Genomic DNA, 27,323 nt, shown 5'->3' on the forward strand with positions numbered 1-27,323 from the left:
CATGGAATGAGATGGGACACCCCCCCACCCCTCCATGGAATGAGTTGGGACACCCCCCACCCCCCAATGGAATGAGTTGGGACACCCCCCACCCCCCCAGTGGAATGAGTTGGGACACCCCCCACCCCCCAATGGAATGAGTTGGGACACCCCCTGCCCTCCATGGAATGAGTTGGGACACCACCACCCCAGCTCTCCATGGAATGAGTTGGGACACCACCCCCCCAGCCCTCCATGGAATGAGTTGGGACACCCCCCCAGCCCTCCATGGAATGAGTTGGGACACCCCCCCCCCCCCCCCAGCCCTCCATGGAATGAGTTGGGACACCCCCCCACCCCTCCATGGAATGAGTTGGGACACCCCCCACCCCCCAATGGAATGAGTTGGGACACCCCCCACTGGAATGAGTTGGGACACCCCCCACCCCCCAATGGAATGAGTTGGGACACCCCCCACCCCCCAATGGAATGAGTTGGGACACCCCCCCCCCCCCTCCATGGAATGAGTTGGGACACCCCCTGCCCTCCATGGAATGAGTTGGGACACTCCCTGTCCTCCATGGAATGAGTTGGGTCACCCCCCCTCCCCAGCCCTCCATGGAATGAGTTGGGACCCCCCCCAGCCCTCCATGGAATGAGTTGGGACACCCCCTGCCCTCCATGGAATGAGTTGGGACACCACCTGCCCTCCAAGGAATGAGTTGGGACACCCCCAGCCCTCCATGGAATGAGTTGGGATACCCCCCCTCCCCTCCATGGAATGAGTTGGGACACCCCCCCTCCCCAGCCCTCCATGGAATGAGTTGGGACCCCCCCCAGCCTCAGATGAAGTTTGTAAGATGTAGACAGAAAATCAGAGGATGATGGGAATAAAACTAAAACGGATCATCAGTTACTTTACAAAATAAGTTAATCAATCATCAATCAATCAATCCTATCGATCAGAAATCTGGAGCTGTAGGATGCAACTTTATAACACATATGTTTTATTGGGATCCCCGTTAATAGCGACAGCTCGTCTTCCTGGGGTTCGCCAAATAACGAAAAATACATTAAACATTGTAAAGGTTTTTAGTCTGTAAACACATGAACATAGACAGACTTACATGAATACATGAACTCAACTAGATTCCTAGGTCACATAGGGATAGGCCCGCGGTTGAATCTAGTTGTTGAGCCTTGGTTTAAAAAGGTGATAGCTCAACACTATTCACTGCCAGATTCAGCGGAGGTGTCGAACTTGCGAAGAATGATTTGTACCAAATACAATACTCTTAGTTTTAGAGATGTTCAGGGCTAATTTATTTTTTATTTTACCTTTATTTAACTAGGCAAGTCAGTTAAGAACACATTCTTATTTTCAATGACAGCCTAGGTGGGTTAACGGTGGGTTAACTGCCTTGTTCAGGGGCAGAACGACAGACCTTGTCAGCTCAGGGGTTTGAACTTGCAACCTTCCGGTTACTAGTCCAACGCTCTAACCACTAGGCTACCTGCCGCCCCTACACTCTAACCACTAGGCTACCTGCCGCCCCTACACTCTAACCACTAGGCTACCTGCCGCCCCTCCACTCTAACCACTAGGCTACCCTGCCGGCCATCCATTCTAAAACTCTTTGTTTAGAGAGTTGCCGTGGTTTCACTAGCTGTGGTTGCTGACATGTACACTGAATGGACAAAACATTAGGAACGACTGCTCTTTCCATGACAGGGTGATCCCATATTGATGTCACTTGCTAAATCCACTTATTATTATTTTTTTTTAAATATGGTTTTTAAGGCTTGAAACATGGATTGGGTGTGTGTGCCATTCAGAGGGTGAACGGGCAAGACAGAAGGTTTAATTGCCTTTGAACAGGGTATGGTAGTAGGCCCCAGGTGCACCGGTTTGTGACAACTGCAACGCTGCTGGGTTTTTCACACTCAAAAGTGTTTCCCGAGTGTATCAAGAATGGTCCACCACCCATCCAGCCAACTGGACACAACTGTGGGAAGCATTGGAGTCAACATGGACCAGCTTCTCTGTGGAACGCTTTCGAGACCTTGAGGAAGCAATATGGGAGTAAGGGGTGGGGAGGGTAATATCCTGTCTTCAAGCAGTAGCTATATACACAGTAGTAGAATTTCAACTCTCATAGCAGTCAATACAACAATATCAACAAATCAGAATGTAATTCCTGTCTCTATGCAATTTTCTACATTTTTAATCAATCAAATTCTACAGTGGTCTATTCTATGCATCTCCATTTCCCTCCCACAAAGCTGAAGCAAAACGTTGAAACTGGGAGAGACTGTTTGCTATGGTGGTGTGCACTAATGAACACACCCCTGGTTCCATCACGTCTCAGATGGAACTAACCCAGCTAGCAGATTTGGTTCGTTGGAAGTTAAAGGGAACATACGGTTTAGGTTTCACATTGGTTGTGGGAACGAAGCCATATGCTTCCCGAGCATTTAAAAAAAAAAAACATTCTGAGAATAGAAGTGAAAACGTTGACTGTTCTGAGTTTAATTTTTAGGTTGCAGGGAGGTTCTGAGAACGTTTTCCTCTGGTTCCTTGATAAAACATTTTTTTTAAAGATTTTTTAAAATGTTATTTTATTTTCACTATTTTTTTTTTCTTTCTTCTATTTGTTAGTTGTATAACTTTTAAACTGCATTGTTGGGAAAGGACTCGTAAAGAAGCATTCAATGGTAAAGTCTATACTTCCCGGGGTTTTTTTTAATTAGTGCAGTGAAAATGGAAATTATAGGTTATTTTGGAGGTTTCTGAAAAACTTCCTTAAAACGTTCACTGAATATTTCAATAAGACTTTTAATAACACCGCACGCAAGCTTAGGTTAATTGTTTGGAACTCCCATCACAGATAGGACACATGGAAATTAATTTGCTTAGGTATTAAATCATCCATAACACAGTTATTTTTATTTTTTTATTGTGACACGGCATCAGTGAGATTCAAACTTATAGCCAGCCTTCTGTTCTTTATCCTCTATCCTATCCACATGAAATGAGTCCACTGCACCACCAGGATGCAGCTGGAATGCCGTGGGTTTTTTAAACTCATATGAAGCTGTTCATTTTTTAGTCTATTTTAAAAACAGACCACTATTTCAAAAGTAAACAAGCACTCATTAAGATCAGCTGTGGCCAATTAGTGGGTTACGGCCAACATACCTGAACACACTTAATTAACAAGATTAGAGGATAGAGAGAACGTTTTGTTGACGCTGAAAACGGTATATGTTTTTAAATAAGATTCTTAGAATGTTCTATGAACGTTAAAAGTTGTCTTGTGGTTTTTATGGAACGTTTTAAATGCTCTCAGATTATTATTTGTATTCTTTAAATAGAACCATGAGGCCATCTGAAGGGAACGTTATGTTCTGAAAGTACTGAAATTCCCACAGAAGAACGTTGTTTCTTAGCATTCTCTGAACAATTTGAGAACATTCCCAGCGTCAAACCAGCTGGAGAACGTTCCCAGAACGTAACCATGTTTGAACGTTTAGGAAACATTCTGGTTAAAGCAATGAAATACCGCAAAAAAAAATGTTTTGTCATGTTCCTTAAATGTGCTGAGAATGTTCCAAAGCCAAGCGACTCCCTGTACCATTCCCAGAAAGTTGTGAAAAAGGTTTTATGGCAAAATAAACATAGAACAACAACCACACTCTAAGAAACATATGGTTCTCAGAACGTTATGTGCTAGCTGGGAAATGAGTTAGTTCCATGATTCTAGAAGGCTGTAGTGTCTCCGTAGTCAGTGTTCCATCGTACATATAGGTCCAGGGTTGTGGGACTGACACTGGGCTTAATACGCTTCAGAGAATCCTCAAAGTCCTTACAGCGGATGTTACGCATCTGTAACAAGCATACACAGAAATGTATTCTCTATTTCATACACAGAAATGTATTCTCTATTTCATACACAGAAATGTATTCTCTATTTCATACACATAAATGTATTCTCTATTTCATACACAGAAATGTATTCTCTATTTCATACACAGAAATGTATTCTCTATTTCATACACAGAAATGTATTCTCTATTTCATACACAGAAATATATTCTCTATTTCATACACAGAAATGTATTCTCTATTTCATACACAGAAATATATTCTCTATTTCATACACAGAAATGTATTCTCTATTTCATACACAGAAATGTATCTTCTATTTCATACACAGAAATATATTCTCTATTTCATACACAGAAATGTATTCTCTATTTCATACACAGAAATGTATTCTCTATTTCATACACAGAAATGTATTCTCTATTTCATACACAGAAATGTATTCTCTATTTCATACACAGAAATGTATTCTCTATTTCATACACAGAAATGTATTCTCTATTTCATACACAGAAATGTATTCTCTATTTCATACACAGAAATGTATTCTCTATTTCATACACAGAAATGTATTCTCTATTTCATACACAGAAATGTATTCTCTATTCATGTCAGACAGTCTATTATAGCTTTGAGCTGTTACAACTTACATCACTAGCAGCCATGTTTTTCACTTGCTCTGGTCCCAGTTCTGTGTGAACAGACAAAACAAACATGATCAGGGGCCAGGCATAAAGACACTTAGCGACCTCGTCAAGGCATAAAGACACTTAGCGACCTCGTCAAGGCATAAAGACACTTAGCGACCTCGTCAAGGCATAAAGACACTTAGCGACCTCGTCAAGGCATAAAGACACTTAGCGACCTCGTCAAGGCATAAAGACACTTAGCGACCTCGTCAAGGCATAAAGACACTTAGCGACCTCGTCAAGGCATAAAGACACTGTAGCGACCTTAACCCAACACTTAGCGACCTTAACCCAACACTTAGCGACCTCGTCAAGGCATAAAGACACTGTAGCGACCTTAACCCAACACTTAGCGATCCCGTCAAGGCATAAAGACACTGTAGAGACCTTAACCCAACACTTAGCGATCCCGTCAAGGCATAAAGACACTGTAGAGATCTTAACCCAACACTTAGCGACATTGTAAAGGCATAAAGACAATGTAGCGACCTTAACCCCACCTCAAGTTTGCTGCAATATTATAATATACACCGACCAGACAGTTTATTAGGTACACCCAACTAGTACAGGGGACGGACTCCGCTTTGCCTCCAGAACGGCCTGATTATTCGGGGGAATTCTACAAAGGTGTCGGAAACGTTCCACAAGGATGTCGTTCCATGCTGACGCGATGGCATCATGCAGTTGCTGCAGATTGGACGGCAGTATATTGATGCTGCTAACGGCTCGTTCCATCTCATCCCATTAAGACTCTATTAGGTCGAGGTGTGGGACTGACCAGGCCACTCAAATACACTGAACTGACCGTCACGTTCCAGGAAATGGTTTTCCACTCTTCAATTGTCCAGTGATGGGGATGGCGTTGTCCACTGGAGCTGCTTCCTCTTGTTTTTATCTGATAGGAGTGGAACCCAGTGTGGTCGGCAGCTGCAATAGCCCATCCATGACAAGGATCGCCGAGTTGTGCGTTCCCCGAGTTGCCTTTCTGCACATCACTGTTGGACTGCGCCGTTATTTGCCTGTATGTGGCGCGCCTGTTAGCTTGCACGATTCTTGCCTTTCTCCTTTTCATCAACATTTTCCCCCACAGGACTGCCGCTGACTGGATGTTTATGGGTTTCTTTTGTCGACACCATTCTCAGGAAACCCTAGACGCTGTCCTGCGTGAAAAGCCCAGGAGGGCGTCTGTTTCAGTGATTATGGATCCGGTCTGCTTGGCACCGACGATGACACCACGCTCAACGTCACTTAGGTCACTAGTTTAGCCCATTCTAACATTCAGTGGAACAGTAACTGAATGCCTCGATGCCCGTCTGCCTGTTTTATATAGTAGGAGTGATCCGAGGTGTACCTAATAAACTGTCCGGATAGTGTATAATAGGTACATTGTCTATTACTATTGCACATTTTGGGCATTGGGACAGGCTGAAAGATAGGCCTTTACTCACCCCTGATTGGTCCAAGAGCAGCATCCTTAGCCAACGATGTAAGATCACTTCCTGAATAGCCCCCCGTCATTCTGAGAAGGTTTATATTTCGGTTAGAGCATGTTTAGGTTGTATAGTTTTATCTCTACGGTTTATGCTGGGGGGGGGGCCTAGTGTAACGTAGTGTGAGAACTTACTTTGCTAGATGGGCTAATTCCTTCTGATTGAGTGGGTGTCCATGTTTTCCCAATAGATTCTTCAGCAACTTGAAACGCGTCTGTGATGATAGCAAACACATAACATTGGTTAAAAAAAAATATATTTTTTTGATTTTATTATTATTATTGTTGTTTTTTAAATCTACCCAGTAAACCACTCAAGCCATAACAAAGTTCAGTGTTGGTCCTACACAAGAGGAAACATGCAACAAGGGTTTACCTCCTCTGTTGGTAAGGCCACATGCACCCTTTTGGCAAATCGCCTGTAAAGGGAAAAACAAAATAACAAATTAAATATTAGTTAGAACCGGTTCAGGGAACAGAACCGAAAACAGAAGAAAAACAAATGACATGAACAGAATCACAACAGGGAATGAAAGTGATCTATACTGGTTTTGGAACAGAGCTGTTATTTCCCCCAGCCGTTTTAGGCTACCGGGCCTCTCCCCATCTGAAGCATAGGCTACAGTAGCCTACCGACGTTACAAGACTGATTCAGAAATTTGGGAGAGAAAAGAGATTGTTTTTATTAGAAAATAATAGATAAAACGTTTCCAATGCTAATTAAGTATACTATATTTATCACTTTTCGCGTTGGATTTATTAACTACAAAAAAAAAAGTTTTGATTTTACTTCCGGTGATGCTCCGCACACACAAGCTTATTAGCTAGCTAACTCTGGCTTAACAAATGTAAACAACAACAAAAAACAATTTCAGAGGTTTGAAAAAACAACAGAAAGGAACAATTTTTTTTAAACTTGTTTTTTGTTGTTGTTTACATTTAGCTCAACGTTTAAATGACCAATCAGTGCGGATAGAGCGGCTTGCCATGGAGCGGGTTAACTATGTACAGTATGTGCATTGGGGACAGACCAGTGTAGGGCGCGAGATGTGACAAAACATTTGGCAGGTGGGGAGAGAAGGTGAAGGAGGAGGGTTTGGCTTGTAGCACTGGGCATGTTGTTATGATATGCATTATCTGAAATTAGGCCCACAGAATTAGACATGTGACATAGTAGCTTCTATGAAGGAAGGAACCTTTGAATGTCTTTGAACTTCCTGGTTTTGGTCCAATGTTAAGCCAGAGTTAGCTAGCTAATTAGCTTGTGTGTGCGGAGCGTCACCGGAAGTAAAATCAAAACACGTCTTACCTTTTTTGTGTAGTTAATAAATCCAGCGCGAGAAGTGATAAATATAGTATACTTAATTAGCATTGAAAACGTTTTATCTATTATTTTTCTAATTTTTAGTTTGAACCGGTTCAGAACTTTATTTTGTGTGCAGAGCGTTATTAACCGGTTCCCATGTTTCCTGTGTGTCAGTGCATCATATCCAGTACCTGAGCACAGCTTCCTGTGTGTGTTGTGTCCAGTACCTGAGCACAGCTTCTTGTGTGTGAGTGCATCATATCCAGTACCTGAGCACAGCTTCCTGTGTGTGAGTGCATCATATCCAGTACCTGAGCACAGCTTCCTGTGTGTGAGTGCATCATATCCAGTACCTGAGCACAGCTTCCTGTGTGTGTTGTGTCCAGTACCCGAGCACAGCTTCCTGTGTGTGTTGTGTCCAGTACCTGAGCACAGCTTCCTGTGTGTGTTGTGTCCAGTACCTGAGCACAGCTTCCTGTGTGTGAGTGCATCATATCCAGTACCTGAGCACAGCTTCCTGTGTGTGCTGTGTCCAGTACCTGAGCACAGCTTCCTGTGTGTGTTGTGTCCAGTACCCGAGCACAGCTTCCTGTGTGTGTTGTGTCCAGTACCTGAGCACAGCTTCGTCCAGCTCCTGTGGTCTGTTTGTAGCTCCCATCACCAGAACCCTCTCTGCCCCTTCCGACTGCACCTGCAACCATCCAGGAGACTGTTGAAGGATACCATATATACAACCATCCAGGAGACTGTTGAAGGATACCATATATACAACCATCCAGGAGACTGTTGAAGGATACCATATATACAACCATCCAGGAGACTGTTGAAGGATACCATATATACAACCATCCAGGAGACTGTTGAAGGATACCATATATACAACCATCCAGGAGACTGTTGAAGGATACCATATATACAACCATCCAGGAGACTGTTGAAGGATACCATATATACAACCATCAGAGGACGGCCTCACTAATGAGCCTATGGCTGAATGGAAGCAAGTCCCCACAGCAATGTTCCAGCATCTAGTGGAAAGCCTTCCCAGAAGAGTGGAGGCTGTTATAGCATATAGCAGCAATGTTCCAACATCTAGTGGAAAGCCTTCCCAGAAGAGTGGATGCTGTTATAGCAGCAATGTTCCAACATCTAGTGGAAAGCCTTCCCAGAAGAGTGGAGGCTGTTATAGTAGCAATGTTCCAACATCTAGTGGAAAGCCTTCCCAGAAGAGTGGAGGCTGTTATAGCAGCAATGTTCCAATAACTAGTGGAAAGCCTTCCCAGAAGAGTGGAGGCTGTTATAGCAGCAATGTTCCTACATCTAGTGGAAAGCCTTCCCAGAAGAGTGAAGGCTGTTATAGCAGCAATGTTCCAACATCTAGTGGAAAGCCTTCCCAGAAGAGTGAAGGCTGTTATAGGAGCAATGTTCCTACATCTAGAGGAAAGCCTTCCCAGAAGAGTGGAGGCTGTTATAGGAGCAATGTTCCTACATCTAGTGGAAAGCCTTCCCAGAAGACTGGAGGCTGTTATAGCAGCAATGTTCCAACATCTAGTGGAAAGCCTTCCCAGAAGAGTGGAGGCTGTTATAGCAGCAATGTTCCAACATCTAGTGGAAAGCCTTCCCAGAAGAGTGGAGGCTGTTATAGCAGCAATGTTCCAACATCTAGTGGAAAGCCTTCCCAGAAGAGTGGAGGCTGTTATAGCAGCAATGTTCCAACATCTAGTGGAAAGCCTTCCCAGAAGACTGGAGGCTGTTATAGCAGCAATGTTCCAACATCTAGTGGAAAGCCTTCCCAGAAGAGTGAAGGCTGTTATAGCAGCAATGTTCCAACATCTAGTGGAAAGCCTTCCCAGAAGAGTGGAGGCTGTTATAGCAGCAATGTTCCTACATCTAGTGGAAAGCCTTCCCAGAAGAGTGGAGGCTGTCATAGCAGCAAAGGGGGGGACCAACTCCACACTAATACCCATGGTTTTCGGAATGAGATGTTCGATGAGCAGGTGTCCACATACTTTTGGTCATGTAGTGTGCATAAGGTCTTTTTATAGCTCATTAATAACCCATACAGGAAACACTCATTAAACAGTACATAGACATTGCAACTGCCGTTGATAATTGCAGACGGGAGTAACATTACCGAGGACATAACTAAAATGGTCGTTGGTCTTACCCCGTCAAACTGTATGAGAAACTCTGTTTTTAAACGCCGACTGGCATCGTGTTCTCCTTCCCGTCTCTCACAGAGCAGGCTGTCGATCTCATCTGGGAGGACGGCAAACAGACAGCGAACGTCACCACAACGTCAATGAACCGCTACTGTCTGTTCAGTCTCTCAGAAACAAACAACTAGGGTAAAACATTTTTAAAAATGTAAAAATATAAAAATCAAATCCACTATTAAAACGAATGTAGTGAACGGTCGGTTTCTTTGGACAGACTAAAAGCCTAGTCCTAGACTAACAACAAAACACAATGGAAAATGTCAAGTTCAAATATTAATGTTGGATGCTACTGAGTATACAGTAAAATCACTCAAACCAACCAATGAAGATGATGGCAGGCTGTAGTTCTCTGGCCACAGCAAACAGAGCTCTGACCAGCTTCTCTCCCTCTCCCACCTGGGAAGGAGAGATACAGGTCAGAGGTCACTCAAGTACTCAACTACGGGTACGAACACTTTACACTGGAACGTAAAAGGTCAACTTTATACAGTGGTTTTAAAAGAGTTCATAAGCAATTTAAAGACTTATAACCATCTGTTTATTCATAGTTAAACTGATCAGCTAGTTAGCTAATCCACTAGTTGGGACATATTTCTAACTGGGCACTGGTCTACAGTAGTCCACTACCCTGGTCTACAGTAGTCCACTACCCTGGTCTACAGTAGTCCACTCCCCTATAGACCCTGGTCAACAGTAGTCCACTACCCTGGTCAACAGTAGTCCACTACCACAGTAGTCCACTACCCTGGTCAACAGTAGTCCACTACCCTGGTCTACAGTAGTCCACTACCCTGGTCTACAGTAGTCCACTACCCTGGTCTACAGTAGTCCACTACCCTGGTCAACAGTAGTCCACTACCCTGGTCAACAGTGGTCAACAGTAGCCCACTTCCCTGGTCTACAGTAGCCCACTTCCCTGGTCTACAGTAGCCCACTTCCCTGGTCTACAGTAGCCCACTACCCTGGTCTACAGTAGCCCACTACCCTGGTCTACAGTAGCCCACTACCCTGGTCTACAGTAGCCCACTACCCTGGTCTACAGTAGCCCACTACCCTGGTCTACAGTAGCCCACTACCCTGGTCTACAGTAGTCCACTACCCTGGTCAACAGTAGTCCACTACCCTGGTCAACAGTGGTCAACAGTAGCCCACTTCCCTGGTCTACAGTAGCCCACTTCCCTGGTCTACAGTAGCCCACTACCCTGGTCTACAGTAGTCCACTACCCTGGTCAACAGTAGTCCACTACCCTGGTCAACAGTGGTCAACAGTAGCCCACTTCCCTGGTCTACAGTAGCCCACTTCCCTGGTCTACAGTAGCCCACTACCCTGGTCTACAGTAGCCCACTACCCTGGTCTACAGTAGCCCACTACCCTGGTCTACAGTAGCCCACTACCCTGGTCTACAGTAGCCCACTACCCTGGTCTACAGTAGCCCACTACCCTGGTCTACAGTAGCCCACTACCCTGGTCTACAGTAGCCCACTACCCTGGTCTACAGTAGTCCACTACCCTGGTCAACAGTAGTCCACTACCCTGGTCAACAGTGGTCAACAGTAGCCCACTTCCCTGGTCTACAGTAGCCCACTTCCCTGGTCTACAGTAGCCCACTACCCTGGTCTACAGTAGCCCACTACCCTGGTCTACAGTAGCCCACTACCCTATAGACCCTGGTCAACAGCAGTCCACTACCCTGGTCAACAGTAGTCCACAGTAGTCCACTACCCTGGTCAACAGTAGTCCACAGTAGTCCACTACCCTGGTCAACAGTAGTCCACTGCCCAGAGAATAGGGTGCCATTTTGGACACAGTAAATGACCACAGTCTTAAGACTCCTCACCCATTTAGAGGTCAGACTGGAAGCACTGATGTTAAAAAAGGTGGCATGGGACTCCATGGCTACGGCTTTGGCCTGGGTAGAGGGACAAAAGAGATCAATCATTATCATGAGAAAGAGGACTCCATTTCTACTGCTTTGGCCTGGGTAGAGGGACAGAAGAGATCAATCATTATCATGAGAAAGAGGACTCAATTTCTACTGCTTTGGCCTGGGTAGAGGGACAGAAGAGATCAATCATTATCATGAGAAAGAGGACTCCATTTCTACTGCTTTGGCCTGAAAGAGGGACAAAAGAGATCAATCATTATCATGAGAAAGAGGACTCCATTTCTACTGCTTTGGCCTGAAAGAGGGACAAAAGAGATCGATCATCATCATGAGAAAGAGGACTCCATTTCTACTGCTTTGGCCTGAAAGAGGGACAAAAGAGATCAATCTTTATCATGAGAAAGAGGACTCCATTTCTACTGCTTTGGCCTGGGTAGAGGGACACAATAGATACATTTATTATCATGAGAAAGAGGCATAATGTCGTCAACATGCAGTCAACACCATGTGATGTCATTTGATGGTCACAAACGTTTGACTCACCAGCATGGTCTTTCCGTTGCCTGGGGGACCGAAGAGGAGCAGACCTCGTGCCGGGGATCTGAGACCAGTGAACAGCTAGAGGGGGACCAACACAACACCATAGACTGGAGTAGAGACAACACCATAGACTGGACTAGAGACAACACCACCATAGACTGGACTAGAGACAACACCACTATAGACTGGACTAGAGACAACACCACCATAGACTGGACTAGAGACAACACCACCATAGACTGGACTAGAGACAACACCACCATAGACTGGACTAGAGACAACACCACTATAGACTGGACTAGAGACAACACCACTATAGACTGGAGTAGAGACAACACCACTATAGACTGGAGTAGAGACAACACTATAGACTGGAGTAGAGACAACACCATAGACTGGAGTAGAGACAACACTATAGACTGGAGTAGAGACAACACCACTATAGACTGGAGTAGAGACAACACCACCATAGACTGGACTAGAGACAACACCACTATAGACTGGACTAGAGACAACACTATAGACTGGAGTAGAGACAACACCACCATAGACTGGACTAGAGACAACACCACTATAGACTGGAGTAGAGACAACACCACCATAGACTGGACTAGAGACAACACCACTATAGACTGGAGTAGAGACAACACCACCATAGACTGGACTAGAGACAACACCACTATAGACTGGAGTAGAGACAACACCACCATACACTGGACTAGAGACAACACCACTATAGACTGGAGTAGAGACAACACCACCATAGACTGGACTAGAGACAACACCACTATAGACTGGACTAGAGACAACACTATAGACTGGAGTAGAGACAACACCACCATAGACTGGACTAGAGACAACACCACTATAGACTGGACTAGAGACAACACCACCATAGACTGGACTAGAGACAACACCACTATAGACTGGAGTAGAGACAACACCACCATAGACTGGACTAGAGACAACACCACTATAGACTGGAGTAGAGACAACACCACCATACACTGGACTAGAGACAACACCACTATAGACTGGAGTAGAGACAACACCACCATAGACTGGACTAGAGACAACACCACTATAGACTGGACTAGAGACAACACTATAGACTGGAGTAGAGACAACACCACCATAGACTGGACTAGAGACAACACCACTATAGACTGGACTAGAGACAACACCACCATAGACTGGACTAGAGACAACACCACTATAGACAGGAGTAGAGACAACACCACCATAGACTGGAGTAGAGACAACACTATAGACTGGAGTAGAGACAACACTATAGACTGGAGTAGAGACAACACTATAGACTGGAGTAGAGACAACACTATAGACTGGAGTAGAGACAACACTATAGACTGGAGTAGAGACAACACCATCATAGACTGGACTAGAGAAAACACTATAGACTGGACTAGAGACAACACCACCATAGACTGGACTAGAGACAACACTATAGACTGGAGTAGAGACAACACCACCATAGACTGGACTAGAGACAACACCACCATAAACTGGAGTAGAGACAACACTATAGACTGGAGTAGAGACAACACCATCATAGACTGGACTAGAGACAACACTATAGACTGGAGTAGAGACAACACCATAGACTGGAGTAGAGACAACACTATAGACTGGAGTAGAGACAACACCACTATAGACTGGAGTAGAGACAACACCACCATAAACTGGAGTAGAGACAACACTATAGACTGGAGTAGAGACAACACCACCATAGACTGGAGTAGAGACAACACTATAGACTGGAGTAGAGACAACACCATAGACTGGAGTAGAGACAACACTATAGACTGGAGTAGAGACAACACCACTATAGACTGGAGTAGAGACAACACCACCATAGACTGGACTAGAGACAACACCACTATAGACTGGACTAGAGACAACACCACTATAGACTGGACTAGAGACAACACCACCATAGACTGGACTAGAGACAACACCACTATAGACTGGACTAGAGACAACACCACTATAGACTGGAGTAGAGACAACACCACTATAGACTGGACTAGAGACAACACCACTATAGACTAGAGTAGAGACAACACTATAGACTGGACTAGAGACATCACCATAGACTGGACTAGAGACAACATCACCATAGACTGGAGTAGAGACAACACCACCATAGACTGGACTAGAGACAACACTATAGACTGGACTAGAGACAACACCACTATAGACTGGAGTAGAGACAACACCACTATAGACTGGACTAGAGACAACACCACTATAGACTGGACTAGAGACAACACCACTATAGACAACACCACTATAGACTGGAGTAGAGACAACACCACCATAGACTGGAGTAGAGACAACACTATAGACTGGAGTAGAGACAACACCACCATAGACTGGAATAGAGACAACACCACCATAGACTGGACTAGAGACAACACCACTATAGACTGGACTAGAGACAACACCACTATAGACAACACCACCATAGACTGGAGTAGAGACAACACTATAGACTGGACTAGAGACAACACTATAGACTGGACTAGAGACAACACTATAGACTGGACTAGAGACAACACTATAGACTGGAGTAGAGACAACACTATTGACTGAACTAGAGACAACACTATAGACTGGACTAGAGACAACACTATAGACTGGACTAGAGACAACACTATAGACTGGACTAGAGACAACACCATAGACTGGAGTAGAGACAACACTATAGACTGGAGTAGAGACAACACTATAGACTGGACTAGAGACAACACTATAGACTGGACTAGAGACAACACTATAGACTGGAATAGAGACAACACTAGACTGGACTAGATTGAATCGTACTACACCGGCTACGACACTCCTCTTATGTGGCACAGCCGCGAGCTGCCCAGTGACCCGAGCCTACCAGACGAGCTAAATCACTTCTATGTTCGCTTTGAGGCAAGCAATACTGAGGCACGCATGAGAGCATCAGCTGTCATGGACGACCGTGTGATCACGCTCTAAGTAGCCGACGTGAGTAAGACCTTTAAAACAGGTCAACATTCTCAAGGCCGCTGGGCCAGACGGATTACCAGGACGTGTGCTCCGGGCATGAGCTGACCAACTGGCAGGTGTCTTCACTGACATTTTCAACATGTCACAGATTGAGTGTGGAATACCAACATCTTTCAAGCAGACCACCATAGTCCCATAGTGCCCAAGAACACAAAGGCAACCTGTCTCAATGACCACAGACCCGTAGCACTGACGTCCGTAGCCATGAAGTGCTTTGAAAGGCTGGTCATGGCTCACATCAACACCACTATCCCAGAAACGCTAGGACCACTCCAATTTGCATACCGCCCCAACAGATCCACAGATGATGCAATCTATTTTGCATTCCACACTGCCCTTATCCACCTGGACTAAAGGAACACCTATGTGAGAATGCTGTTCATTGACTACAGCTCAGCGTTCCAACACCATAGTGCCCACGAAGCTCATCACTATGCTAAGGATCCTAGGACTAAACATCTCCCTCTGCAACTGGATCCTGGACTTCCTGACAGGCTGCCCCCAGGTGGTAAGGGTAGGAAACAACACATTTGCCATGCTGAGTCCTCAACACGTGGGCCCCTCAGGGGTGCGTGCTCAGTCCCCTCCTGTACTCCTTGTTCACCCACGACTGCGAGGCCAAGTACGACTCCAACACCATCATTAAGTTTGCAGACGACACAACACTGGTAGGCCTGATCACGGACAATGACGAGACAGCTTATAAGGAGGAGGTTAGAGACCTGGCCGTGTGATGTCAGGACAACAAACTCTCCCTCAACGTAACCAAGACAAAGGAGATGATTGTGGACTACTGGAAAAGGAGGACAGAGCACGCCCCCATTCTCATCGACAGGGCTGTAGTGGAGCGGGTCGAGAGTTTCAAGTTCCTTGGTGTCCACATCACCAACAAACTAGAATGGTCCAAACACACCAAGACAGTCGTGAAGAGGGCACGACAAAACCTATTCCCCCTCAGGAAACGAAAAAGATTTGGCATGGGTCCTCAGATCCTCAAAAGGTTCTACAACTGCAACATCAGAAATGTTCAGAAATTGCTCGGCCTCCGACCGCAAGGTCCTACAGAGGGTAGAGCGTACGGCCCAGTACATCCATCACTGGGGCAAAGCTGCCTGCCATCCAGGACCTCTATACCAAGCGGTGTCAGAGGAAGGCCCTAGAAATTGTCAAAGTCCCCAGCCACCCCAATCATAGACTGTTCGTTCTACTACCGCATTGCAAGCGGTACCGGAGTGCCAAGTCTAGGACAAAAAGGCTTCTCAACAGTTTTTACCCCCAAGCCCTAACACTCCTGAACAGGTAATCAAATGGCTACCCGGACTATTTGCATTGTGTCCCCCCCCAACCCCTCTGTTTACGCTGCTGCTACTCTCTGTTCATCATATATGCATAGTCACTTTAACCATATCTACATGTACATACTACCTCAATCAGCCTAACCGGTGTCTGTATATAGCCCCTCTACTGTATATAGCCCCTCTACTGTATATAGCCCCTCTACTGTATATAGCCCCTCTACTGTATAGAGCCCCCCTACTGTATAGAGCCCCCCTACTGTATAGAGCCCCCCTACTGTATAGAGCCCCCCTACTGTATAGAGCCCCTCTACTGTATAGAGCCCCCCTACTGTATAGAGCCCCCCTACTGTATAGAGCCCCCCTACTGTATAGAGCCCCTCTACTGTATAGAGCCCCTCTACTGTATAGAGCCCCTCTACTGTAATTATTCACTGTTATTTACTATTTTTTATTTCCTTACTTATCTATTGTTCACCTAATACCTTAAAAATTGCACTGTTGGTTAGGGGCTGTAAGTAAGCATTTCACTGTAAGGTCTACACCAATGTCAGGTCTACTACACCTGTTGTATTTCACTGTAAGGTCTACACCAATGTCAGGTCTACTACACCTGTTGTATTCGCCGCACGTGACAAATAAACTTTGATTTGATTTGGCTAGAGACAGACTGGACAAGAGACAACAAGACAACTGTGAAGCCTGATTCCCACAATAGGGGATGTGTAAACAGACCCGACCGAAGCAGCTCAGCTTGGGTCAGTTTTGACCCTCGAATGAGAATCAGGCATAACTGACAGACAGCAGCTCATAAACACAGAGTAGAAAGCAAACATGTTCACCTCAGGTCTGAGTGCAGGCAGGATAACTATCTCCTGAAGAGCTTGTTTAGCCAGCTCCTGACCCGCTATGTCTTCAAAGCTCACTGACGACCCACTGAAATACACAAACAATGTTTAAATGACTCCAGAACCCCAGCAGTCTCAATTACAGTCATGGGTTGTAAATAAAGGAGAGCTAGAAACCCGCCTTAACAAAAGTATCAGTGTGTGCCGCCTCAAAAGTCTAAGATTTTGACGTCAGGGCGTCCCCAAGAATCGACGTGTAATTTGATCCTGACTGCAGTCCACTGCGCTATTCACTATCATCGACTCTAGAATCCCTCCATTGAATGTGCTGAGGGTCTTCTCCGTCATAGCCTGGTCACACGTCTGTTAGTTCTGTATAGCCAACTCCCCAGACAATGACCAAAAGACTACGTGGATCGCTCCGGGGACCGGGCTACGCGGATCGCTCCGGGGACCGGGCTACGCGGATCGCTCCGGGGACCGGGCTACGCGGATCGCTCCGGGGACCGGGCTACGCGGATAGCTCCGGGGACCGGGCTACGCGGATCGCTCCGGGGACCGGGCAACGCGGATCGCTCCCGGGGACCGGGCTACGCGGATCGCTCCGGGGACCGGGCTACGCGGATCGCTCCGGGGACCGGGCTACGCGGATCGCTCCGGGGACCGGGCAACGCGGATCGCTCCCGGGGACCGGGCTACGCGGATAGCTCCGGGGACCGGGCAACGCGGATCGCTCCCGGGGACCGGGCAACGCGGATCGCTCCGGGGACATGGCTACGCGGATCGCTCCGGGGACCGGGCTACGCGGATCGCTCCGGGGACCGGGCTACACTTTAATGGGACCAGAGACAGGACAAGGCCTGAACTTTAATGGGACCAGGGACAGAGACAGGACAAGGCCTGTACTTTAATGGGACCAGGGACAGGACCAGGCCTGTACTTTAATGGGACCAGGGACAGAGACAGGACAAGGCCTGTACTCATCTATCCTACCCGTCTACGATTTCATTCAGTATGAAGCTGGCCAACTTGCTGTCCACATTCTTGAAGTTCTTCATATCCCTCTTCTGTGGTTCCTTCAATGCTGCTGGTCTACCATTCTGTCCTCTCCCTGCAGCCCGAGGGACAACCTTAGAGAGAACACTCCGTAAGTGCACAATATCATAGGACCATAAAAATACACATAAAACAAACAGGATACACTATGAGCAACAACGTCCCATTTGAAACAGTATTTAAGACAAATTACGACTCAGAAACGTTTTCCATAAACTGTTAGCGGGGAGGTTATAAAACTAGGACTACATCATTTATGGGACTAGAGGATAGGGGACGGGGATAGAACAAGGCCTGTATTTTAATGGGACCAGGGACAGAGACAGGATAAGGCCTGTACTTTAATGGGACCAGGGACAGAGACAGGACAAGGCCTGTACTTTAATGGGACCAGGGACAGGACAAGGCCTGTACTTTAATGGGACCAGGGACAGAGACAGGACAAGGCCTGTACTTTAATGGGACCAGAGACAAGACAAGGCCTGTACTTTAATGGGACCAGGGACAGAGACAGGACAAGGCCTGTACTTTAATGGGACCAGAGACAGGACAAGGCCTGTACTTTAATGGGACCAGGGACAGGACCTGTACTTTAATGGGACCAGAGACAGGACAAGGCCTGTACTTTAATGGGACCAGGGACAGAGACAGGACAAGGCCTGTACTTTAATGGGACCAGAGACAGGACAAGGCCTGTACTTTAATGGGACCAGGGACAGAGACAGGACAAGGCCTGTACTTTAATGGGACCAGGGACAGAGACAGGATAAGGCCTGTACTTTAATGGGACCAGGGACAGAGACAGGACAAGGCCTGTATTTTAATGGGACCAGGGACAGAGACAGGATAAGGCCTGTACTTTAATGGGACCAGGGACAGAGACAGGACAAGGCCTGTACTTTAATGGGACCAGGGACAGGACAAGGCCTGTACTTTAATGGGACCAGGGACAGAGACAGGACAAGGCCTGTACTTTAATGGGACCAGAGACAAGACAAGGCCTGTACTTTAATGGGACCAGGGACAGAGACAGGACAAGGCCTGTACTTTAATGGGACCAGAGACAGGACAAGGCCTGTACTTTAATGGGACCAGGGACAGAGACAGGACAAGGCCTGTACTTTAATGGGACCAGAGACAGGACAAGGCCTGTACTTTAATGGGACCAGGGACAGGACCTGTACTTTAATGGGACCAGAGACAGGACAAGGCCTGTACTTTAATGGGACCAGGGACAGAGACAGGACAAGGCCTGTACTTTAATGGGACCAGAGACAGGACAAGGCCTGTACTTTAATGGGACCAGAGACAGGACAAGGCCTGTACTTTAATGGGATAAGGGACAGGACCTGTACCAGGGATACCTTGATATTGTTGGTCCTGCTTGGGCCAGTGCTTGCTGGCTTACTGTGACCTGGTCCTGGCTTGATCTTTGGACCAGTAGGCCTCACTGGAGGGGTAGGGAGATGGCCTGGTGGACTCTGAGGGCTGTGGCTCGTTTTAGACGCTGATGTACCTTCTGTGGCGAGAGACAGAGAGAGACAGAAAGAGACAGAGAGAGAGATACAGAGAGAGAAAGACAGAGAGCGACAGAGACAGAGAGAGAAAGACAGAGAGAGAGAGACAGACAGACAGAGAGACAGAGAGGACAGAGGGTGAGAGAGGATGGAGAGAGAAGACGGAGAGAGACAGAGGGTGAAAGAGAGAAGACGGAGAGAGAGGACGGAGAGAGAGGACGGAGAGACAGGGTGAGAGAGAGAAGACAGAGAGAGACAGAGGGTGAGAGAGAAGACAGAGAGACAGAGGGTGAGAGAGGACGGAGAGAGAGGATGAGAGAGGACAGAGAGAGAGGATGGTGAGAGAGAGAGGACGGAGAGAGAGAGGTTGAGAGAGAAAGGACGGAGAGAGACCGAGGGTGAGAGAGAGTAAGCGAGAATGGAGAGAGAGACCCTACAAGGTTAAATTTTAAAAAACAAAAACCTTAGTAATATAATTATTTGCAAATTGCTAAAACATATAACAATTGAAATGTCAATCTCTTTTAAACCTTTTTGAGTGAGTGAGTGAGAAGTACTGATCTTAGTCAGAGATTTAGTTACAACACAAATCTGTGTAGCTCAAAATCTAAGTGTGGCATCACTTCCAAATGTTATGAAAGAAGACTGCAGCATGCCTCATATATTACCCTTATGGGAAGTCATCATGAAGACTGCAGCATGCCTCATATATTAATTACCCTTATGGGAAGTCATCATGAAGACTGCAGCATGCCTCATATATTACCAGAATGGGAAGTCATCATGACGTGATACAATCTAAAACAACGTTCTCAACATCGTCAGAGAGCTGACCTAAAAGAGCGAGTCGGTCCTTTGCCATGGTGAGATTGTTGATCATCTTAGTTTGAAGCCTCTTCGAACGATCACAATGTTCTCCTAAAGTGAAAGTGAAAGAAAGTGAAAGACAACGAAACGTGGTCACTGGCCAACGGCCACAACACAAACAACCTCATATTAACTTGAAAGATAATGCGGTAGGAATTAGCTTACCTTGTCCTGTGACTTCAATAGCAATACCCCTTTGAAGCTCTGCAATGCCTTTCTGATACCACTGTACTGCCTCCTCCTTGACACCTGCCATAACAAACCCACAGGCTCAGTCACAGAGAGAGTAGACAGACAGACACTCCCAGTGAGCCATTGCATAGTCACACAACATGTACCATTGGCTTCGATGCAACCAAGAGTTTTGACATTGTAAAACTCTCTTGGTTTCATCGAAGCTACTAATGTGTGATAAACATATACAATATATATTTATTTTTTTAAGATAAGGAGATGCGTTCAACCTTTGTCATCTTCATCGATCTTTAGTGCCACGGATATGTATTCAAATGCTCGTTTATGGTAGTTTCTAATGATTTCTCCGTTGTCGTTGCTGTCCCCCGCCCTAACTTTGGCCGACATGGTAGTGAAATAATTTACAACTAGTTACAGTCGCTAGCTACATCAGAATCTCAAATGCAGGAGTAAACAGAGAGGACCAAACGCCAGAAAATGGCGTCAGCGAACTCAGCAATGTATTATTGTATCTCTAACCATTTTCATATCCGACAGATGATCGTGTCTATTTTTACAATAATATCAAAACCAATGCAGAGACCCAGTCCACACAGATCCAAGACATCGGTGTTTTGTTGAAACAGGAAGTTGGCGTTACGCATGCGTGGAACTGCCGCACTTGTCGAACATTTAAACAAGATCCTAAATACGGTAATAAGTGTATAGACGCAAATATAATGTAATACGGTCACGTAAATCGATACGCACTGACAGTAGATAAATAGGGTGGAAGTTTACCGTGGCATACCCAAAGTAGTGTAACAGGAGAAGATGTGAAGCGAGAGGGATAACTGGACACAAAATCTGTCATCTCCAGGTTCACTTTTTCCCCCGCTCAACCAGCGGCGAGTTTTGTATGCAGGTCAATGAGTGTCGCGTTTGGTTAATTAAACACAATTGAATGGTTTATTTGTTACTTGTGTCTTATTTAATCGAATAAACGTGTCGTAATGTTTAGGTTCTTACGAGTGTACTGATATATAAGTAGGACAAGTGACATCCCGCCAACTTTGAGGGGAAAAAAACACTTTATATATCGGAGTTGTTCAAGCGCATATCTGCCCTCTCATTGGCTTGAATGGTCCACCTGATCTTGCGTCCTCCCGTCTGCCTTCCATTTCTGAAGACATTTATTTTCATTGTTTGAACGGTCACTTGAGCATCTGGTCATACATCATAGATCATCTGTGGCTCTGCGTTCAGAAATGTCAGTACTATCCCTTTAAAAGTCGCATTTCCGGGTTTTGGATAGCCAATCAGAGCGCCTTATTTTCTGACGCCTGCTCAGTTATCTCTCCACGGCTGTAGTTGTTTCGGCGGCGACATCAATTTTGGAAACCAACATAAACCATGGCAGAAGGTAACCAAAAATACGATTATACGAATATCTAACGCCTAAGATCACGTAGAAAATATTTATTTTGCAGCCAGTTTCAGATTTATAAGTGTTTTTGGAAACAGTAGATTAGAGACCACGTCGAGTAGCTAGCGAGCTAACATTAGCTAGCTCGTAGTTGGTGACTTGTCCATTGTTGGGGAGTAATTAACAATTTAATGTTACATGTATATAGAAAGAAAATATAAACTAAATAATTTCGAAGATTTTACTGTGTTACAGTTCATATCAGGAAAATCGGTCAATGTAAATAAATTAGGCATTAATATATGGCTTTCAACATGAAAGGGAATACAGATTCCTAATATCTGTTGGTCAGATACCTTAGAAGAAAAAAAATAAGGACAAAAAAAAGTAGGGTCTTGGATCAGAACCAGTCAGTATCTGGTGTGACCACCATTTCCCCCATGCAGCGCAACACATCACCTCGTTTGTATAGAGTTGATGAATCTGTTGATTGTGGCCTGTGGAATGTTGTCCCACTCGTCTTCAATGGCTGTGTAAAGTTGCTGGAATTTTGACTTTCATATTAGGAATGTAATGAAAATAGCTTTTTACCACCTGAGGAACATTGCCAAGGTGCAGCCGTTTCTCTCTCAGGCTGATACAGAGAGACTCATCGCTTTAATTACAAGCAGGCTTGACTTCTGTAATGCTCTCCTGTCTGGTCTACTCATGAAAGCCATTGCTGACCAAGACCAGATGGAGAGGACACATTACACCGGTGTTAATGTCTCTGCACTGGCTGCCTGAGAGTGTTAGAATTCATTTTAGGATTCCACTATTGGTTTTTAAATCAATCCACCATTGTGCAGCTCAATACATATCAGACATGCTTTATGTTATGTACCCAGTAGGTCCCTCAGATCCTCTGGCCTTTTAACTACCCCAAAACCTAGGACCATGAGGCATAGAGAGACAGCCTTTTAACTATCCCAAAACCTAGGACCATGAGGCATAGAGAGACAGCCTTTTAACTATCCCAAAACCTAGGACCATGAGGCATAGAGAGACAGCCTTTTAACTATCCCAAAACCTAGGACCATGAGGCATAGAGAGACAGCCTTTTAACTATCCCAAAACCTAGGACCATGAGGCATAGAGAGACAGCCTTTTAACTATCCCAAAACCTAGGACCATGAGGCATAGAGAGACAGCCTTTTAACTATCCCAAAACCTAGGACCATGAGGCATAGAGAGACAGCCTTTTAACTATCCCAAAACCTAGGACCATGAGGCATAGAGAGACAGCCTTTTAACTATCCCAAAACCTAGGACCATGAGGCATTTGCTGCAGATGGTTGGTTGCTTTGACATCCTAGATCAGAACGGAGACCAATGCTATCGTAGAAATAGAAAAGCTGTGTCACTTTGTTTCAAGCCCTGACTTTGATACCTGATCAACACCTTTTGCCTTTTTTACTCACATTTTGTTTTGTTGACATTCAGATCACACAGGCATGGACCAGAGCATGGAGAGCCATACAGCTGTAAGTCACTGTACTGTGTGTTGAATCAGAGTCTGGGCTTACAGGAGACATGGAACATGGCGAGTCTCCTTTAAACCCAGGAATCAGCCATTCAACTTGCCATTCACCAGATTTTCAAGCTTAATAAATGTCAAAATACATGTTGGTACTTACCAAAGAATGGAGTTTCGCTGAACAACTAACGTCATTGCTGCCGTTACGGCCGGTATGTACTTCCACAAAAGGTGTAAATAAAAAGTTACATGCGCCCGGGAAAAATACCTTGTCTGGAAAAATTCAAAGTATTATTTTTGACCAAGTGTGCATGTGTCCAAATCCACCTATTCTGCACCTCCAATAAAAATGACTCATTACTGCCACCTACAGGTCGGCTGATCCAGCAGCAGGAAAGGTCATTGAGTTTTATCACCTACAACAACAGTTTGTTTACGTCACAACAATATGTTTCAGCCGAGCTAAATGTAATAATATTTTATGTAAGTAGATTTAGTTGACATTTTACATAGGCTTTATTCAGTAAACACTAGGATACGTGTTTACAGTGATTGTATATTTCTAGATGGGCTTTATTCAGTAGACACTAGGATACATGTTTACAGTGATTGTATATTTCTAGATGGGCTTTATTCAGTAGATGCTAGGATACATGTTTACAGTGATTGTATATTTCTAGATGGGCTTTATTCAGTAGACGCGAGGATACATGTTTACAGTCCCTGTATATTTCTAGATGGGATTTATTCAGTGTATTGTAATTACATTACTAATATTGCAAGAGAGGCAGAAGAGGTGGATTTGACGGATGGTCAAATACAATACTTATATTCTTTCCAGACAAGACAATTTTCCAGTTGCCTTGTAACTTTTTATTTAAACCTGTTTTGGATGTACATACTGACAGTAATGACGATAGTTGCTCAGCGACACTCCATTCTTTGAACATATTTTGACATGATTAAACCTGAAAAGCTGGTGAATGGCAAGTTGAATGGATGCTTCTTGGGTTTAAAGGCGAATCGCCATATTTAACCTCTCCTGTAAGCCCAGATGCTGGTATGTGTGTGAGACTGTTTTAGGGAAATATTAGCCTCTGCTACAGTGTTTCACCTCAGTGAATGAAGTCTTGAGCTGAGGTTAGGAAAATATTAGCCCATGTTATAGACATCGATGTTACTGTTTAATGATAACTACTGTCTACATGATGGTGAACTTGTGAAGCTAGGCTAATATTAACACATGTTATAGCCATTGATCTTACTGTATACTAACTGTCTGCATTTACATGATGGTGAACTTGTGAAGCTAGGCTAATATTAACACATGTTATAGCCATTGATCTTACTGTATACTAACTGTCTGCATTTACATGATGGTGAACTTGTGAAGCTAGGCTAATATTAACACATGTTATAGCCATTGATCTTACTGTCTGCATGACATGATGGTGAACTTGTGAAGCTAGGCTAATATTAACACATGTTATAGCCATTGATCTTACTGTCTGCATGACATGATGGTGAACTTGTGAAGCTAGGCTAATATTAACACATGTTATAGCCATTGATCTTACTGTATACTAACTGTCTGCATTTACATGATGGTGAACTTGTGAAGCTAGGGAAATACAGGCTGACATGCTTCTACGTTACTCCTCCCCTCCAGAAGATGGAGGATACCGAGAGGTCCAACACAGAGAAGTCGTCCAAACAGAAAGTGGATCTTCAGTCTCTCCCAACACGGGCATATCTGGACCAGACTGTTGTGCCAGTCCTTCTACAGGGGCTCTCTGTGTTAGCCAAAGAACGGTGGGCTTAAATAAATCACATTTTTATAAAGTCCTTTTTTTTTTTCAAACGTCAAAAGTGCTTTACAGATACCCAGCCTGAAACCTGAAAGAGCCAACAATGCGGAGGCAGAAGCACAATGGCTAGGGGGAAAAGTCCCTAGAAGGCAGGAACCTAGGAAGAAAAATAGATGAAACAGGCACCAATACATTTTATTTATTTATTTCACCTTTATTTAACCAGGTAGGCTAGTTGAGAACAAGTTCTCATTTACAACTGAGACCTGGCCAAGATAAAGCAAAGCAGTTTGACACATACAACAACACAGAGTTACACATGGAATAAAACAAAACATACAGTCAATAATACAGTAGAAAAATCTATATACAGCATGTGCAGATGAGGGAGGTAGGAAAAGAGAGGTAAGGCAATAAATAGGCCATGGTGGCAAAGTAATTGCAATATAGCAATTAAACACTGGAATGGTAGGATGTACAGAAGATAAATGTGCAAGTAGAGATACTGGGGTGCAAAGGAGCAAGATAGATAAATAAATACAGTATGGGATGGGGTAGATGGGCTACATGTCCTTTCCCTGTCTTTTATGCTGTATAACCCCAGTCTCACAACATCAGTCTGTGTTGTGTGGTCAGGCTGGGCACTGAAATAAAGAATAGATACCCACTGAATAACGCCCTCGTTGTTTTTATTGAACACTGCCAAATAAAACACATTTCAGTTTCTGTATAATGGACCAATAAAGATTTTGTATCGTGTTATTTACGTTTTCTTTGATGACTGATTTTTGTATTAATCCTAGCTCTTCTCCTCTTCTAGGCCTCATAATCCCATTGAATTTCTAGCTGCACATCTCCACCAGAACAAGTTTCAATATGAGGACCGCATCTAACGCCTCTGAAGAAACGACACTGGTCGACTTATCATCAGAGACAAGCTGTGTGTCTTCATTTAGCATCTGAATTGTAAAGTGTTTTTTTTCTTTTTTCTATACTGTATGTACCGGCTGGAGTATACTGATTTCTTATTATTTTCTATCATATACATGTTTGTTGAACAAACACTTTTTGTTTCTGTAATTGACTGTACGTGTTAGTGTGTTACTTCCCCACATATTCCCATTAAACACCCATGACTGATATCAAATGTCTGATATTCTGAGAGATATTCTGATTCAGAACATTCTGCAGTCATAAGAGAACCAAATATCACAGTGTGTAAAGTAACGATCAGCTAAATCATTGCTCGTAAGCAGTGCTTGACTTGGGATGAAATAAGTTCAGGAGCTGTCATTTCCCAAATCGGTTCACTGAAATTCACAAATGACATTATGCTATATAGAGACCTCTGATTATTCACACACATTTTCCATTACTTCTCAAATTACTTTTAACCACATTTTCATTATAGCCTGGAAAAGTAAGCATTATTGACATTTGAAGGCTGCTGTGTCTGATTCCCATGTAGGCCTACCATCTCCTGCCGTTGTGCCCTTGTCAACGTGTGGTCAACCCTCCATCTGGAGAGCTCCTGTTTTTGTGAAGGCTTGGCTTTTGATCCAACCCCGTGAAACACCCAAGTCTGCCCAAGGTCCTGTTGAGCAGCTGATGTTTAGGCTACAATGTGGTTAGAGCAGGGCTTGAACAAAAGCCTGCACACCCAGTAGCTATCCTGGAGGATGGTTGCCACCCTTGATATAAAATATTACAACCACATTATTCCCTCATTCAATGAATCAGGGGATCAAATGGATACGGTCAG

At 44.7% G+C, this 27,323-nt stretch overlaps 2 protein-coding genes across 3 annotated transcripts; one reads left to right on the forward strand and one right to left on the reverse strand.

Moving 5' to 3' along the window:
* Window positions 1-969: 969 nt before the first annotated feature.
* LOC110491225 (spastin) lies at window positions 970-21,484 on the reverse strand. Its single transcript, XM_036945962.2, has 16 exons — window positions 21,102-21,484; window positions 20,803-20,886; window positions 20,605-20,688; window positions 19,618-19,772; window positions 18,191-18,327; window positions 17,192-17,285; window positions 11,998-12,072; window positions 11,407-11,478; window positions 9,889-9,964; window positions 9,517-9,608; window positions 7,961-8,040; window positions 6,420-6,462; window positions 6,179-6,258; window positions 6,003-6,073; window positions 4,516-4,556; window positions 970-3,865 (listed from the first exon to the last, which is right to left on the reverse strand). The coding sequence occupies exons 1-16, from the start codon at window positions 21,217-21,219 to the stop codon at window positions 3,740-3,742; spliced, it is 1,428 nt and encodes a 475-aa protein (XP_036801857.1). The 5' UTR covers window positions 21,220-21,484; the 3' UTR covers window positions 970-3,739.
* Window positions 21,452-26,703, forward strand: LOC110491239 (protein dpy-30 homolog). 2 transcript variants are annotated; one of them, XM_021564587.3, is made up of 4 exons: window positions 21,452-22,234; window positions 23,720-23,760; window positions 25,423-25,565; window positions 26,382-26,703. In XM_021564587.3, the coding sequence occupies exons 1-4, from the start codon at window positions 22,225-22,227 to the stop codon at window positions 26,452-26,454; spliced, it is 267 nt and encodes an 88-aa protein (XP_021420262.2). In that variant the 5' UTR covers window positions 21,452-22,224; the 3' UTR covers window positions 26,455-26,703. The 2 variants fall into 2 exon arrangements, with proteins under 2 accessions (XP_021420262.2, XP_036801859.1); XM_036945964.2 differs by having other exon boundaries at window positions 22,095-22,234; window positions 25,426-25,565.
* The last annotated feature ends 620 nt before the right edge of the window (window positions 26,704-27,323 follow it).

Source organism: Oncorhynchus mykiss, chromosome 16, assembly GCF_057628025.1.
Source record: "Oncorhynchus mykiss isolate SJ-2025 chromosome 16, ASM5762802v1, whole genome shotgun sequence".
Classification (NCBI taxonomy): domain Eukaryota; kingdom Metazoa; phylum Chordata; class Actinopteri; order Salmoniformes; family Salmonidae; genus Oncorhynchus; species Oncorhynchus mykiss.